Raw genomic sequence first — 15,546 nt, 5'->3', positions numbered from 1 at the left:
TCAGTTCAGCTCAGTTCAGTTGCTCAGTCATGTCCGGCTCTCTGTGACCCCATGGACTGCAGCACACCAGGCCTCCCTGTCCATCACCAACTCCCTGAGTTGACTCAAACTCATGTCCATTGAGTCCATGATGCCATCCAACCATCTCATCCCCAGTTGTCCCCTTCTTCTCCCGCCTTCAATCTTTCCCAGCATCAGGGTCTTTTCTAATGAGTCAGTTCTTCCCATCAGGTGGCCAAAATATTGGAGTTTCAGCTTCAGCATCAGTCCTTCCAATGAATATTCAGGACTGATCTCCTTTAGGATGGACTGGTTGGATCTCCTTGCAGTCCAAGGGACTCTCAAGAGTCTTCTCCAACATCACAGCTCAAAAGCATCAATTCTTTGGTGCTCAGCTTTCTTCATAGTCCAGCTATAAAGAAATAATAATTTCTTTCCCTTTTCCTGCCCATTTTTTCATACCTATTAAAAATGTATCTTTTAAATAGTTCCTTCTCTGGAATTTAGAAAGATGGTAATGATAACCCTATATGCAAAACAGAAAAAGAGACACAGATGTACAGAACAGACTTTTGGACTCTGTGGGAGAAGGCGAGGGTGGGATGTTTCAAAAGAACAGCATCAAAACATGTATATTATCTATAGTGAAACAGGTCACCAGCCCAGGTTGGATGCATGAGACAAGTGCTCGGGCCTGGTGCGCTGGGAAGACCCAGAGGGATCGGGTAGAGAGGGAGGTGGGAGGGAGGATCGGGATGGGGAATACGTGTAAATCCACGGCTGATTCATGTCAATGTATGACAAAACCCACTACAATATGGTAATTAGCCTCCAACTAATAAAAATAAATGGAAAAAAAATAAATAGTTCCTTCTCCATAAATAGCCTTTTGTTGATCAACCTGATGAGAAATTTTTCTTTCTTTAAATTCTTTGAAACATTGCTTGTATCTCTCTTGTGGTATGTTCATTTATTTCATTTCTTCATATATCTGTTTTATCATTACCCTTAAAATTCCTTGATGGGGGTTATAACATCTTAGTGATCTTTAAATCCATTGATTCTAAGTCCGTAAGGAGGTATGTATAGTGAGGCAAGAAGATAAGAAGGCAGATAATGATCTGTACAAAAGTAAATATTTATATCTTTATTGATTGTTTGTGATAGATTACATTTTGAGAGTACCTGCCAAATATGCCTTTAGGAAAGTTATCTAGTTCTAGGAATTAGGGCATATAGAGGAAGTCCAGCTACCCTGTGATAGAAATGGGCATTATTTTCTTTTAGATTTTGTTAAATCATTTTTATGCTTACAGAATAATAATAAAGCAGTAGAACATTTTTCCTTTAAGTTCCTCCCTACTTTCTTCACTGCATAGCCCACCAGTATTTTTCTGCCTAAAGATAAATATTCCCATGCTAGAAGCCACAGCTTGAGAAGTTGAGGATGAAGATGGCTGATAGTCATACTGGTATTTAGATGTGTCAGTTTCCTTATAATAGAAATTCCACAGAAATGGAGCTATTTTGTTCATTCAAATAACTCAATTAAAATTATTATTTCTGTTGTAAGTTGCAAATCACAACTTTATGAAAAATTTTTTTGTGGGGGAGGTGGAACTGATTGATGTGGTTATTTGTTTCTTACATTTTCCCCTTGGCGTGTGTGTGTGTGCATGTGCGTGATCTGACCTCTGATGTTTGGTTCTTGATCCATTAATTCTCAGAAGAAATATATGTGAAAAGTTTTAGAATCAAACTGAATATTTATTGTGCTCATTTAAGCTATATGCCTTCCTCGTCCCTAATATATTGATGAAAAAGTGGAATGAATTCCTCTTTCTCCTTAAACCTAAGCTCTCTTACATCCTTTAGTGTTTTGGTAGAGTTTCTAAAATTGGCCTTTATTATTTTTGAACAGAAATTTAAAAGTATATTTCTGTAGTGCAGTAGGTGAAATGAGGTATGCCAACTAAGATTTCCTGTTTTCAGAGGAAGAAAAAGTGGCTTTTGTTAACTGGATAAACAAAGCCCTGGAGAATGACCCTGACTGTAAGCACCTCTTACCGATGAACCCCAATGATGGCAGTCTTTTCAAGTCACTTGCTGATGGCATCCTTCTTTGGTGAGTTGAGAACTGGGTTAAGGAGCTGTGTTCTTACTGTCTCCACTGAAGAGTAGTCAGTGAAAACTACAATTCAATGAGTCCATTGTTTTTTGAAATTAGTTAACAAGTAGTATGCAGTTCTTGAAGTTTTTATATTGCATAGACAATTAAGTACAATATGTTTTCCAAGATTTTCCTTCAAATGCAATCTCTTATTTGGTATCTTTTTCATTTATTTTCTTAATTATGCCAGGAAACCTTTACCTCTCCGATGCATTTAATAATGTTCAAAGGGTTTCTTTTTTCTCTTTTTTTGGCTGCATGGGGCACGTGGGATCTTAGTTCCCTGACCAGAGACTGAACCCGGGCCACAGCAGTGAAACCTCTGAGTCCAGACTACTGGACTGCCAGGAAATTCCCCAGAATTTTTTTTTTTTTCCACTTATCAATAAGGGAGTATTGATCATTGACTCGGACTGAAACTTGAGGACCTATAATAGAAATATATATCTCATTTGTGCTTAAATCAGATTAATATTTTAATTCAGTCTTGTATTCATGGCTCTTTGCAATCTGTTTCTGCTTACTGGACTATAAACTCTCTAAAGGCATTATCTTTGCCCTTGGTTGTGTGTACTTAAGTCCCAGCATACTTCTTTGTAAAAACTAGATGTCTTTTATTTTTTAAGTTTATGAAAATACAGAAAACGTTCAAAGAAGAAAATAACCACCATGAATATTAATAGCTGTAAAAAGCTATTATTGATATTTTGGCACATTTCCTCAGTCTTTTTTCTGTGTGTTTACTTAAAAAGAAAAAACTACCCACAATTATGGGATATTAGTTTTCAAGACATTATATCTAAAATATATCTTATTCCACCTACAATTCAGATCTCTTCCTCTAACCTTCAGAAGAAATTCCTATTATGAATTGAATGGGTGTTTGCTTATCTGCGTTTCATAACATAAAATGTATTCTAAAACAGAGAAGTAAAATTTATATTAGTTTCTTTTAAAATGTGTGAATTATTGAAATTTTCGGTCAAGTCTCTGCTCTTTATTTTTCTGCAACAACAGTAATTTTAACACTGTTGATACCACTTTATGAAATTTGACTTCTTGAGGATTTTTTTGTTTTATATTTCAGGCTGCTGAATGTCAATGATCATTAAATGAAATAAAGGCAAGATTCACATAAAGATAATGCAAGACTTTGAAAAAATTAGAAAGAAATGCTAAGATTACTATTACAGTGAATGATGAATTTGATTTAGATTAGGGAATATTTCTTAGATTTTTAAAATTAAATCCCTGAGATGAAGTATATTTTAAAGAAATGGATTATTACTTTTCAAAATTTAACTTTATTGTTTACTTACAAAAATCAACTAAAAACATTTCTGAGTGTCTTAAACTGATTTATTCCCATTTTCTCTTTAGCAAAATGATCAACTTGTCTGAACCAGATACCATTGATGAAAGAGCCATTAATAAGAAAAAGCTCACCCCCTTCACTATTTCTGTAAGTATTTGTCCTTTGCTGGTAATCATCTTACATATAAGGATCATGGATCCCTTACGAATTGATCTTTAGGTCCAGGCAAAACCATTCATTTAACATACTTTTGGTTTCCTATAAAAGCTAGATTTTTACTAAGTAAAAATTCAGCTGAATTTTTTAATGAAGAAATTAAGATTCAGACTATGTTGGATGAAATTTCTTAAGAAAATAGTATTCAGATTAAGTTATTATGATTATTAAGTTATTTTTATTAATGAATATTTGCTTGATGCTAGTGTTCTTGTTGGTTGAGATAAAAATACTCCATAGTTTAATACATCTTTTACCATTGCACAAAATTTTATCCATTTTTTTGTACCAAACTGTTTTGTAGTCAGTTTCTCCATTCAGATCTTGTTAAAATTCAGGAATTTATAGTCACCACAGTTTTCCCCTTAAAATCTCTGGCTCAATAGGAGAATATTACAGTAAGTACATTTTAGGTATCAGACACTGTCCTAAACACACCACATGAATTACCATGTGACTTCTCCCAGCAGCCTTAAAATAAAGTAGGTTCTCTGATTTTACAGATGAGGAAACCGAGGCACTGAGAGGTTACACACTGGATGAGCCACGATCCCAGTAGTCTCGCTCCAGAGCCCATCCTTTAAGGAATTTTGTTTATATGTGTTTAATTTTTTTTTTTTGGCTGCATGTGTGGGATCTCAGTTCCCAGACCAGGGATTGGAACCCACGTCCCCTGAGTGGAAGTGCAGAGTCTTAACCTCTGGACGGCCAGGGAGGTCCCTGTATCCATCCTTTTAATCATCATGCTATACTGCCACTCTCCTGTGGTGGTGGCAATAAGCGACTAGTTAATGTGCAGATCACGGCTGTAGCTATCAGAAATGAGCTACTGCTAAGCTGTTTTCTTCATTTCTATTGGCAGGGTATAATTCTTGATTTTGCTAAGGTTGTTAAGTCTCTTCTCTAAGAAAGCTTCATCCTTTAGAGCAGTGGTACTTGGTTGGTCTCAGACTAAGGGTTCCTCCCATTTCCTGTTATCCTGAAGAAGTGTATAATTGTCTGTTGACTAACACAGCTTTCTTGACCCTCACTTTCCAGTAACATTTCATGTTCCTAGCAGAAACTATTCTTGAAGAAGCTCCTTTCTGATTGTAATGGCCAGAAGTTTATTTTCTTTCTCAACTTGTGTCAGATGTGAAAGAAATACCTACCATCTAATACCTATCATTGTTGAAAATACTCATATTTATCTTTTTAGGATACATGTCACACAATTTTTTATGTTCCTGAATCTGAAATGCAACATCTCTTACTATTGTATAAATTAATTTTTAATTAATTTATTAAAAATTTAAATATTGCTTCTAATACTTCCATGCCATGCATTTGGAGAAAATAAAGAAAAAATGTCCTACAACTATTTTGCAATAACTATAGGATGCATCTGAGGGGCTAAGTGTTTTATATTTCTATTTTTAAAGGTAACATTCTTCCACCAATATGAGTAGTGTTAATAGTCTAGGTCTCTAGGATGCTTGAAAAAGAGTACTAATGTAGAATGAGAAAAGACAGTCCTCTGGGAAGAGGCAAAGTGTTACTGTGATTATTAAATCAGTTTTGTTTCCTCAGTAATTTTAGAGGTCTGGGAATAGATCTGCCAGAAAGCTACCAGTTTCCCATGAAACTTTATCTCGAAGAAGCCTAATTCATTTGTAAAAGATTGTGATAGTATAGTTTTTCACCTCATGATGATAGGCTTATGAAGTATCAAGATGTATCAAAGAAGAGAAATATAAAAGGATGAAAATGATATACAGTGACTGTGAAAGCAAGGGAAAGGGACAGATCAAGTAGCTAATAGCACAATTCATTTATGATTTTGGAGACTGTCATCCCTCTTCCTACCCAGTGTGTTACAGGGCTACATTCTTTGGATTGTTTATCATTAGTGGAAAAAATAATTATGTAAAAGTCTGAAAAATAGATGTCAATGATTTAAGGACTTAAAAGTCAGGAAGTTAATGCAAGAGTAGGTTAGGGCCAAGGTTATACTTCACCCTTACATATGTATACAAATGTAAAAACACATGTATAGTCTTCATTTCAATTATAGTTTAAGTAGGGAAAACATAAATCTCATTTGTATGTTGCAAATGGAGTAAAAGTGATGGTATGTAAGATAAGAATGAAATCTGAATAACGAATAATGCCTTTGACCTTACTGACCCAATAAGTGTATAACAGAGCCCTCTAAAAAATGATTAACCAAAGTGGACTTATCTGGAATTGAAGCCTTATTGGAAATGAAAGTTTGCAAGGTGGCATGAATGAAAAGAAAGAAAAGTTGCAGTCCCTATTTGAGACTGTTAAAACTGCCATGTTTACTCGAGTCTTTTGTTAATATCTCTGTGAGGTAAGATGCCCTATTGTACAGGTTAAGACACTGAAACACAAAGAGGAACAAGCACTTCTCTAATATCTCAGCTCTTGGAGGTTTCCTAATGTCCCTGTCTATCCCCACCAACACAGGTCTTCAGGAAGAAAGGCTGGGTGTGAGGGGCAGTTGTCCATGACAGAACTTGGAGAACAACCTCTGTGTGGGATTTTCCTGTTACTTCTCATTCTTCAGAATTGTCTCGAGACAATAGCGGTCACCAGTAGGGCAATATTGTATTTCAGTTCAGTCAGTCAGTTCAGTTACTCAGTCGTGTCCGACTCTTTGCAACCCTGTGGACTGCAGCACGCCAGGCCTCCCTGTCCATCACCAACTTCTGGAGCTTGCTCAAACTCATGTCTATAGAGTTGGTGATGCCATCCAACCATCTCATCATCCTCTGTTGTCCCCTTCTCGTCCTGGCTTCAATCTTTCCCAGCATCAGGGTCTTTTTCCAGTGAGTCAGCTCTTCGCATCAGGTGGCCAAAGTATAGGAGTTTCAGCTTCTACATCAGTCCTGCCAATGAACACCCAGGACTGATCTCCTTTAGGATGGACTGGTTGGATCTACTTGCAGTCCAAGGGACTCTCAAGAGTCTTCTCCAACATCACAATTCAAAAGCATCAATTCTTTGGTGCTCAGCTTTCTTTATGGTCAAACTCTCACATCCATACATGACTACTGGAAAAACCATAGCTTTGACTAGATGGACCATTGTTGGTATTGTATTTACCAATTAGAAACTACCATTTATTTGAGGAAGCACATTTTCACTCCTTATTTTCAATCCATTTTTTGCCAATTACTTGTAAGTCCTTTGCAATACTTGTAAAACCAACATCTCTGAGTAAAATTAACATCAAAAGCTGGTTCTCCACATGTCACCAACATAACCTATAGATATGACAAAGCTGAGTTTCACTGCTTACAGCAGTGAGAGAAAACATCGCCTGCCAGCCCTTGGCAGTGTCCTTAGGCTGAGGCTGGAACTGGAGATTTGGAATTGTGGTTGAAGGTGGGTCTTTCACTGTGGGCAGGGGGAAGGGAGGGGATGGATGACTAGGTAAGGATCATGACACAGCAGTCAGGACTGGTGGAGATTGCAAGGGACAGATTTGAAGGTGAGGGAGTCAAAGAATCTTTAGAGTATTAACTGCCTATTGATGTTTTCCACTGAAGATCTTCCAAGTAGTGCCTGCAATGAACAAACAGGTACTTTGCTGCCTTTTTCCTAGAAGAGTAAAATCGTGCCAGTAAGACAGACAAATAAGTGCAAAATCATGTTAAGATATGGCTTCCTTATCGCTGTCCAGGCTGAGAGAAGCAATGAAAGATTTTGGTTCTCACTAGTTGTTACAGTCAGTTTGGTGAAATCACATTTTTTTTTTTTGGCTACAGTACCATGATGTCAATGTAAGGTATCACTGTAAGATTAACACTATTCCTGGAATCATTTTCAGTACGGTTCTTTCCCCAACATTCAGGGGAATCACAACTGGAGCAAACATCCTATATGTTCTTGAAAAAGAAGGCAGAAAAATATTATTGGTCTAGCATGAATTGGTAGAGGCTGTCTCTTGAAAGTTAAGTTGATTTGATTTAAGATAATTAAACATATCTGAAGGTATGAAAAAAACCTTCTGAATATCTAGAAAATATTTCAAATTTACCAATAATATTGTCATATTTATCATGTTTATTTAGGTTGTATATATATTGAAGAATCCTCTGGTTCTGCCTTCTTTTGGGAGAACTGCATTTTAAATGAACATTGCTTAATTCCACTACAAAATAATTTAATTACAAATGCTTACTTTAATTACCCTTGACTGAACCCCAAGAGACACAGCCACTTACTTGGAGCCCAGCAAGATAAATTGCTTCAGCATACTGCAAGAGGAAGTCACTAAAACAATTACTCTGCTTTGTAAGCCTTTGTGTAGCTTCTGGCTAATAAACATGAAAATTTAAACAAACATGGGAGCAGGGGTCCCACCCTAACATGGACTATAGAAATAAAAGAGGAAAAGATAATCTCTACTTTCTCCCAAAAGAAAATCAAACACAGTTAACAACAAATCCCCTAGCTCTTAAAGTTACTGCTTCTTAACTTCGGTGAATTTAAAGTCTGACTATATTGATTATTTGTTGCCATTAAACGGCCACAAAAACAATGCCTAGTAGCAAATGGTGTCTTTCCAAAGGGTGAAAAAGTGATTGGGAAAAAAGTCATCGCTACATACTGTGCATCTGTTATTTCCAGGGAAGAAATTTGCAAAGGGAATTAAAAAAATAGCTAAAAGCCAAGGTAACTCTGAATTTTTCTAGTTCTTTGTCTTTTCCAATTTGCTGCCGTGTGTTGTCCCAAACAATTTTTTTATTGCTGTTTGGTGGTTCTTTTCTGGTCACTGGTACAGCATTGATAGATGACAACTAAAGGAAAAATTAATATTAATTAAACATTGCTTTCAGTTAAGCTTTTAGATTAAAATTAATGGCATATTTGGATTAAAAAAAACTTTTGAGTTACTTGCCCCTACCCCCCCATTTTATTCCCTTCTGTCACACTGAGTCGATCTTAGTTCCCCAACCAGGGATCACACCTGCCCCCCTATAATGGAAGCACAAGTCTTAACCTCTAGACCACCAGGAAAGTCCCTCTAACCTAGCCTTTACCATGATGGTTGTGAAATTGTTTCTTCAACTCCAGCACTTCTCCACATGCACCAGTCATTTATTATTTGGCATTCTTCTGTAACCCAGAGACCTCTTTTCTCTCTCTCCTTCTTTCTCCTTTTCTATCATTAATATGGACTTAGGAATTCCTATTTTTTCCAGTAGCTTAATTCATTAGTGTTCTTGATTATTTTGGTACTTAAATCATTCCAGGTTTGGCCATAGAGAGCACCTTCAAGGTGTTTCTTTTCCCTTTTTTTCATTGTTGTAAATTACACATAACATAAAATTTACCATTTTAGTCATTTTTGAGTGTATAGATCTGTGGCATTAAATTCATTCACATTGCTATGCATTCATCAATAGCATTCTCAAAAACCCTTCTCATCTTCCTAAACTATAACTCTATACCCATTATGTAATAATTCCCCATTCTCCACTCCCCCATCCCCTGGCTATCACCATTCTACTTTCTGTCTCCGTGAATTTGGCTGTTCCAGGTACCTCATATTGGAATAAGACAATAATTATTTTTTTGTGTGTGACCAGCTTATTTCACTTAGCATAATGTCTTCAATGGAGAAGGAAATGGTAACCCACTCCAGTGTTCTTGCCTGGAGAATTCCACGGGCAGAGGAGCCTGGTGGGCTACAGTCCATAGGATGACAAAGAGTCAGAAATAACTGAATGACTTTCACTTTAATGTCTTCAAGGTTCACCCATTTCATAGCATATGTCAGTTTTCTCTTCATTTCTAAAGCTGAATAGCATTCTGTTGTATGTCTACACTATATTTTACCTGTCTCTTTAAGTCGATGGACACTTGGATTGTTTCTGCCTCTTGACTTTTGTGAATAATGCTGCTACGAACATGGGTATACAAATAATCTAAGTCCTAGTTCACAGTTTTTTGAGTATATACCTAGAAGTAGATTTGCTGAATTACATGGTTCCACCATACTTTTTGCTCAGTTGGGTCTGACTCTTTGTGACCCCAAGGACTGTAGCCTGCCAGACTTCTCTGTCCATGGATTTTTCCAGGCAAGAATACTGGAGTGGTTTGCCATTCCCATCTCCATGGTATCTTCCTGACCCCAGGTTCAAACTCGGATTTCATGTATTGCAGGCAGATTCTTTACCATCTGAGCCACTAGGGAAGTCCCAAAATGACATGGTAATTCTATGTTTAATTTTTTGAAGAATCGCCATACAGTTTTCCATAGAAATTCCACTATTTTATATTCTCACTAGGAATGCACTAGGGTTCCAATTTATTCGCATCCTCTCTAACACTTGTTAGTTAGTTTGTTTTTTTTAATAACAGAAATCCTGATGGATATAAAACGGTGTCTCATTGTGGGTTTGATTGACATTTCCCTAATGATTTCTCCTGTTGATAATCTTTTCAGGTGTTTACTGTCCATTTGATATCTTCTTCAGAGAAATTCATGTCCTTTGCCCATATTTTAATCAGGTTGTTTGGTTTTTTTTTTGGTTGTTTGGCTTTTTGTTGTTGGGTTGTAGGTATTCTTCCTCTGTTGACATAATCAGAGCTCATATTCTTAATAATAATAATAAATATGTAAAAATAATATGTAAATATGTGTAACAAAATTATTTAATAATGAATATTATTATATCAATATATGTTATATTATTAGTCAATAATAAATATGTAACTATATAATATGTTAGGGAATGATAAAGAGTAAAATAAAGAATAATGAGTGCCAGCAAAGAGTGTGGTGATGTGGTGATGCTTGTTATTTCATGTAGAATAATCAGAGCAAGCTATTTGTTGCATTTCAGCAGTCTTAAAGGAATTGTGGATATTTGAAGAAACTGTGTTCCAGGCAGAGGGGAGGTCAAGTTCAAAGGCCTTTTAGAGATGGAACAGAGTGAGTGACAGGACACAGTGGGACATAGAGGACATTTGAAGGGTTTTAAAGCCAGGGAACGTGGTCAGGTTCTTATTTTCTCAAGATCACAGGGTACTTAAAGTACCTAAGTATAGGTGGATTGTAGAAAGTAAGTCTGAGCATGGGTGTTAGGAAGGAATTAAGAAACTTGAAGAAAGACAGTTTTCAGAGGTTTTTAGAAGGTGAAATTACACAGCAGTTGCTCACAGGCTATAGGAGGCAAGAAGAGCAAGGATTCTGCTCAGGTTGCCTTCTTAGGAAGAAAGAAGGCAAGAATGAAGGTTGGGCCTATGGACCAAAACAGAAAATAAAGGAAAACCTAGTTTTAACAGAGGATTAGAGGGAGACTAGGGAAGTATGGCCAGAAAATTGCTTCAGTTTTGGACACATTGACTTGGAGGTACTTGTGAAACATCCAGGTGGACATAGCCAAGTGTGTATATCGGTGTAGAGCTTACAGTGGGGGCTGAGCAGAAGTGTGGCCTGGAGATAGGTTTCTGAAAGTCATTGGCACATAGAGGTGACGTGAGTACTAATTATGTTTAAAAATCTCAAGTTTTAGCACCGATTGTTTATTTACCTCCACAACTTGTTGACAAGAGTTTAGAAAGTACTTTCTAACATTTATTTTTCTTTGTGGCAATTTAGGAAAATTTAAACCTAGCTCTGAATTCTGCCTCAGCCATTGGTTGTACTGTAGTCAACATTGGGGCACAGGATCTCACAGAAGGAAAGCCTCACTTGGTCTTGGGACTTCTCTGGCAGATCATCAAAGTTGGTCTTTTTGCTGATATTGAGATTTCCAGGAATGAAGGTAAGGTCATCAAAAATACTTGCTTTTCATTGACATGTATTTACTGTGGGAAGAATTTATACTTCATTATTTTCCTCTCAGCTCTGATTGCATTGCTGAAGGAAGGTGAGGATCTAGAAGAGCTAATGAAGCTATCTCCAGAGGAATTACTGCTGCAATGGGTGAACTACCATCTGACAAACGCAGGATGGCCTACTATCAGCAACTTCAGCCACGACATTAAGGTTCATATTTTAATGCTCAGATTTGTGACATTAAAAAAGAATGTCAAAACACATGTCAAATTTGTTTTGAATGTTAAATGGGATTTAGAAGTAAATTAGAACTGAAGTTTAATTCTCAAGGACACAGTATAGAAAATGAAAATTTGCATTTTTCCCTCTGAGGTGATGCCCCACTTACAATCACAAAATCTTTTGCTAAAATAAAAAAACCAAACTGTTTTATTGGCTTGTAATAAGAAATACAGCTGGGGAATTCCTTGTCTGTCCAGTGGTTAGGACTTGGCACTTTCACTGCTGAGGACCCAGGTTCAATCCCTGATTAGGGAACATAGGTCATGCAAGCCAAGTGGTGTGGCCAAAAAATAAGTAAATTAGAAAAAAGAAATACAACTGGTTGTAAGAGGAAAGAGATGCTAGCATTAGCAAATTAAAGCATTCTTTTCCATTTTCTGTGACACTAATAGGCTAAGTTATAATGAGGATATCAGTCTGTTAGAGTGAGAATTATATCTGTTTGCTAGACTAGAGGCCCTGGTGGGCATAACCTGTTTCTTACTCTTATTTCCACTTTACCAATAACCAGTTAAGAGGAAACCAAAGGGACTCCCTTGGTGGTACAGTGGATAAAAATCTGACTGCCAGCGCAGGGGGCATGGGTTTGATCCCTGATCTAGGAAGATCCCACATGCTGGGGAGCAGCTAAGCCTGTGTGCCACAACGACTGAATCTATACTCTGGAGCACATAACCACAAATACTGAGTCCATGTGCTGCAACTACTGAAGCCTGTGCTCCTAGAGCCAGTGCTCTGACACAGAGAAGCTCCCACAATGAGGAGCCCGCGCACTGCAACAAAGAGTAGCTGCCGATCACTGCAACTAGAGGAAGCCCGTGTGCAGCAATGAAGGCCCAGTGCAAGCAAAAGTATAATCAATTAATTTAAAAAAAGGAAACCAAAGTATCTGAGGGCATAGGGAATCAGTAGACAGAAGGAAGTCTTCAGGCTTGCCTCTGAACCAAAGTAACTTGAAACCCCATCCCTCCCCATCACCACCACCCACTGGGGATGCTGATGCTTAGGAGTGTAAACAAATGAAAAAGGTGAGGAAGGGCAATGAAACAGTGTGGGAGACAGTGTTGCTAGAAGCTCTGAGGTGCGAAACAGGATTGCCAGAAGCTCTAAAGTATGAAACAACATAGTGCATTCAGGATCCCGGAGTAACAAGTAAAGGTTGCTAAGTTATTGAATAAGTCATTCTTTGAAATGAAGGCAATTTCTTCAATGAGTACTTTTTCCCTAAATCCAATTGTGATTTTATTCACTTTTAAAATTCTGTTGTGTTTCTTTCCTTAAAGGATTCAAGAGCCTATTTTCATCTGTTGGACCAGATTGCACCTAAAGGTGACCGGGATGATGGACCTGCCATTGCCATTGATCTTACAGGATTTAGTGTGAGTATAATTTTTAATTAAAATTAAAAAAAATTTTTTTGTAAAATATGCACAGCATAAAACTTAGCATTTTAACCATTTTTAAGTGTACAGCTCAGCGGCATTAAGTACATTTGCATTATGTGCCATTATTACCACCTTCCCTCTCTGGAATTTTTTCCTCATCACATAGTAAAGTCTATAGGCATTAAACAATAACCCCCTTTCCCCTCTCTCTCAAGCTCCGGGTAACCACTGTTCAACTTCGTACCTCTATGAATTTGAGTAGTGAGCAGAGTCACAGAATCCAGTTCTCTACAGGGGCATTCCCGGGTAGAGTCCTCAGCCCTTCATTAAAGGACTTAAAAAAAAGCCCTTGGCTTTTATGTTTTTCAGAAGCTTTTTTCTGTGCCCTAGGCTCCAAATTTCTATGCTAAGCCACTGGCTGTCATGAGTGAAGAAAGGGAATTGCAGGATTCTGACATCTAGTATGTGTAGAATCAGCTTTATACCCACCTATATGTCCCTGGTGCAACATCACTGGAACTCACTAGGGTGCTTTTGTAGCTGTGACAGTGTACAAGGAAAGGGAGCAACAAGCTGTTTATGGATTCATAAGCAATCAATTACCATTTCTTCCAATGTATATTTGGTAACACACAAAATAAAAGATGGAAATTCTAGTATTTATGATGTAGAAAGGACTGATGTAGATGCTGGTTCATATAACAAATTTCCTAGGGAAGTCCATTCTTTTAGCATAAGCTGTAAATACCAGGGTTACATCTAAATGTTAAAATCTGGTCAGACTACAGTTCGTATAAAAATCTATTAAGTGCTTAAAGTGTAACATCCAAGTTTAGTTTTAAAGGCAATTTGAGCCATCACTAATTAATTATATTTCACATTATTATAAAATCTAAAAACAATTATGCAAAATTTGCAAATTCACTTGAGTCCTAATATTAGGAACTGAAAAAAACTTATGGAAAGTTTCAGACTTATTCAAAAGTGAACAGACAGTATACTGAACTACCACATGTTCATTCCTCAGGTTCAACAGCCATCAATGCATGGTCAGTCTTGTTTCTCCATTTATTACCTACCTATTTCCTTCATCTTCCATATTATTTTGAAGCAAGTTCTAGACATATTTTCATTTCATGAATAAGTATTTTAATATGTAATTCTAAAAGATAAAGACACTTTGAAAATATAACCATAATACCTAAAAAAAAAAACCAGTAGTCTGTAATATCAAAATGATTGATCAATGTTGACATTTCCAGTTGCCTCATAAATGTCAGATTCTCTTTTTATCATTTATTTGCATTAAAATCTAAATAAGGTCCACATATTATGCCTTGTTCATGTCTACCCAAGATGCTTTTATTGTTGTTTAATAGCACTGAACTTATTGCTTTCTCTGATTTCAGTTACATTTTATTTACAACTCTGGTGCAGAGAATTAGATAAACCTTAATCTTTGGTCATGATATACTCTCATCATGGGTCCATGCATGTTTTTGTTTAAATTTATTTTTCTTTGGTAGTTGTTTGTTGTATTGAAATTGTAACAAGTTTGTGCAGACCCTCAATCCAACAAGAATGCTAGGACTTTTACATCAGATTATATTAAGCTGTGTAGTTCTCCCCTGTCCCATCTCTCTGCCTGCCTTTAATGTGATAATCATCATGTTTATTCTTATGCTCATTGCTCTTTTGCTTTTAATACAACTTTCTTTCAACTAAGTGTATTTCTTACAGATTTAAACTTTTCATTTTATTTTTTAACTTCATATACAGTTTATCATGTTGTACTTAAATTTCTACTACTTATTTTGAATATATTATATTACTGAGAGTCATTCCTATTGTATGTTCTGGTGTGACTATTAACACAGTTTCAGTTTTCATCTGCTCTCCTGTTGATAAGCATTTGGTTTGTTTCCAAGGTTTTGCATTTGTGAAAAGTGCTGTTCCTTCTGATTTTAGTATTTTTTTTTATATGTATCCCAACTTGTTTTTCATTGAGAAAAGAATACACTGGAAATATCAGAGTAGATATCTTTTTATTAGTACTATTTGTAAGTAAGTCTCTTGGCCAGAAGACACTCTAATATATGGCCCTGAACAAGTTACCTATAATTCAGCCAGTAGCAGCTTACTGATACGATATTTGAGAGTTTTGTTGAGTACTTTAGCCTTGAGGATGAAATATTCTTCTGATTCCAGCAAGAAACCTCAGAGACTTGTTCTTACTGATTTAAAAGAAATGGGGAAGTTAATTTGGAATTGCTGTGCATCCTGATCTCCTTTTGAGCCATCTGTTGATTTATTTCCAGAAAAGTAATTGCTTATAAATATGTATATAAATAAGAAATTATGCTAATCAAAAGTTTAATCT

The 15,546-nt window shown here is 36.5% G+C and overlaps 1 protein-coding gene across 7 annotated transcripts in view; it reads left to right on the top strand.

The window, feature by feature from the left end:
* The window catches only part of PLS1 (plastin 1), a 117,504-nt gene that overhangs the window by 73,532 nt on the left and 28,426 nt on the right, over positions 1–15,546 (top strand). For all 7 annotated transcript variants that reach the window (XM_043474199.1, XM_043474200.1, XM_043474203.1 and 4 more), the window contains 5 exons: positions 1,993–2,125; positions 3,551–3,632; positions 11,320–11,485; positions 11,567–11,709; positions 13,065–13,160. In XM_043474199.1, the coding sequence (XP_043330134.1) occupies positions 1,993–2,125; positions 3,551–3,632; positions 11,320–11,485; positions 11,567–11,709; positions 13,065–13,160 (620 nt within the window). The remainder of the gene's footprint in view (positions 1–1,992; positions 2,126–3,550; positions 3,633–11,319; positions 11,486–11,566; positions 11,710–13,064; positions 13,161–15,546) is intronic.

Source organism: Cervus canadensis, chromosome 7 (genome assembly GCF_019320065.1).
Source record: "Cervus canadensis isolate Bull #8, Minnesota chromosome 7, ASM1932006v1, whole genome shotgun sequence".
NCBI classification, from domain to species: domain Eukaryota; kingdom Metazoa; phylum Chordata; class Mammalia; order Artiodactyla; family Cervidae; genus Cervus; species Cervus canadensis.
The sequence above is the reverse complement of the archived record's forward strand: the minus strand, read 5'-3'. Positions and strand labels throughout refer to the sequence as shown.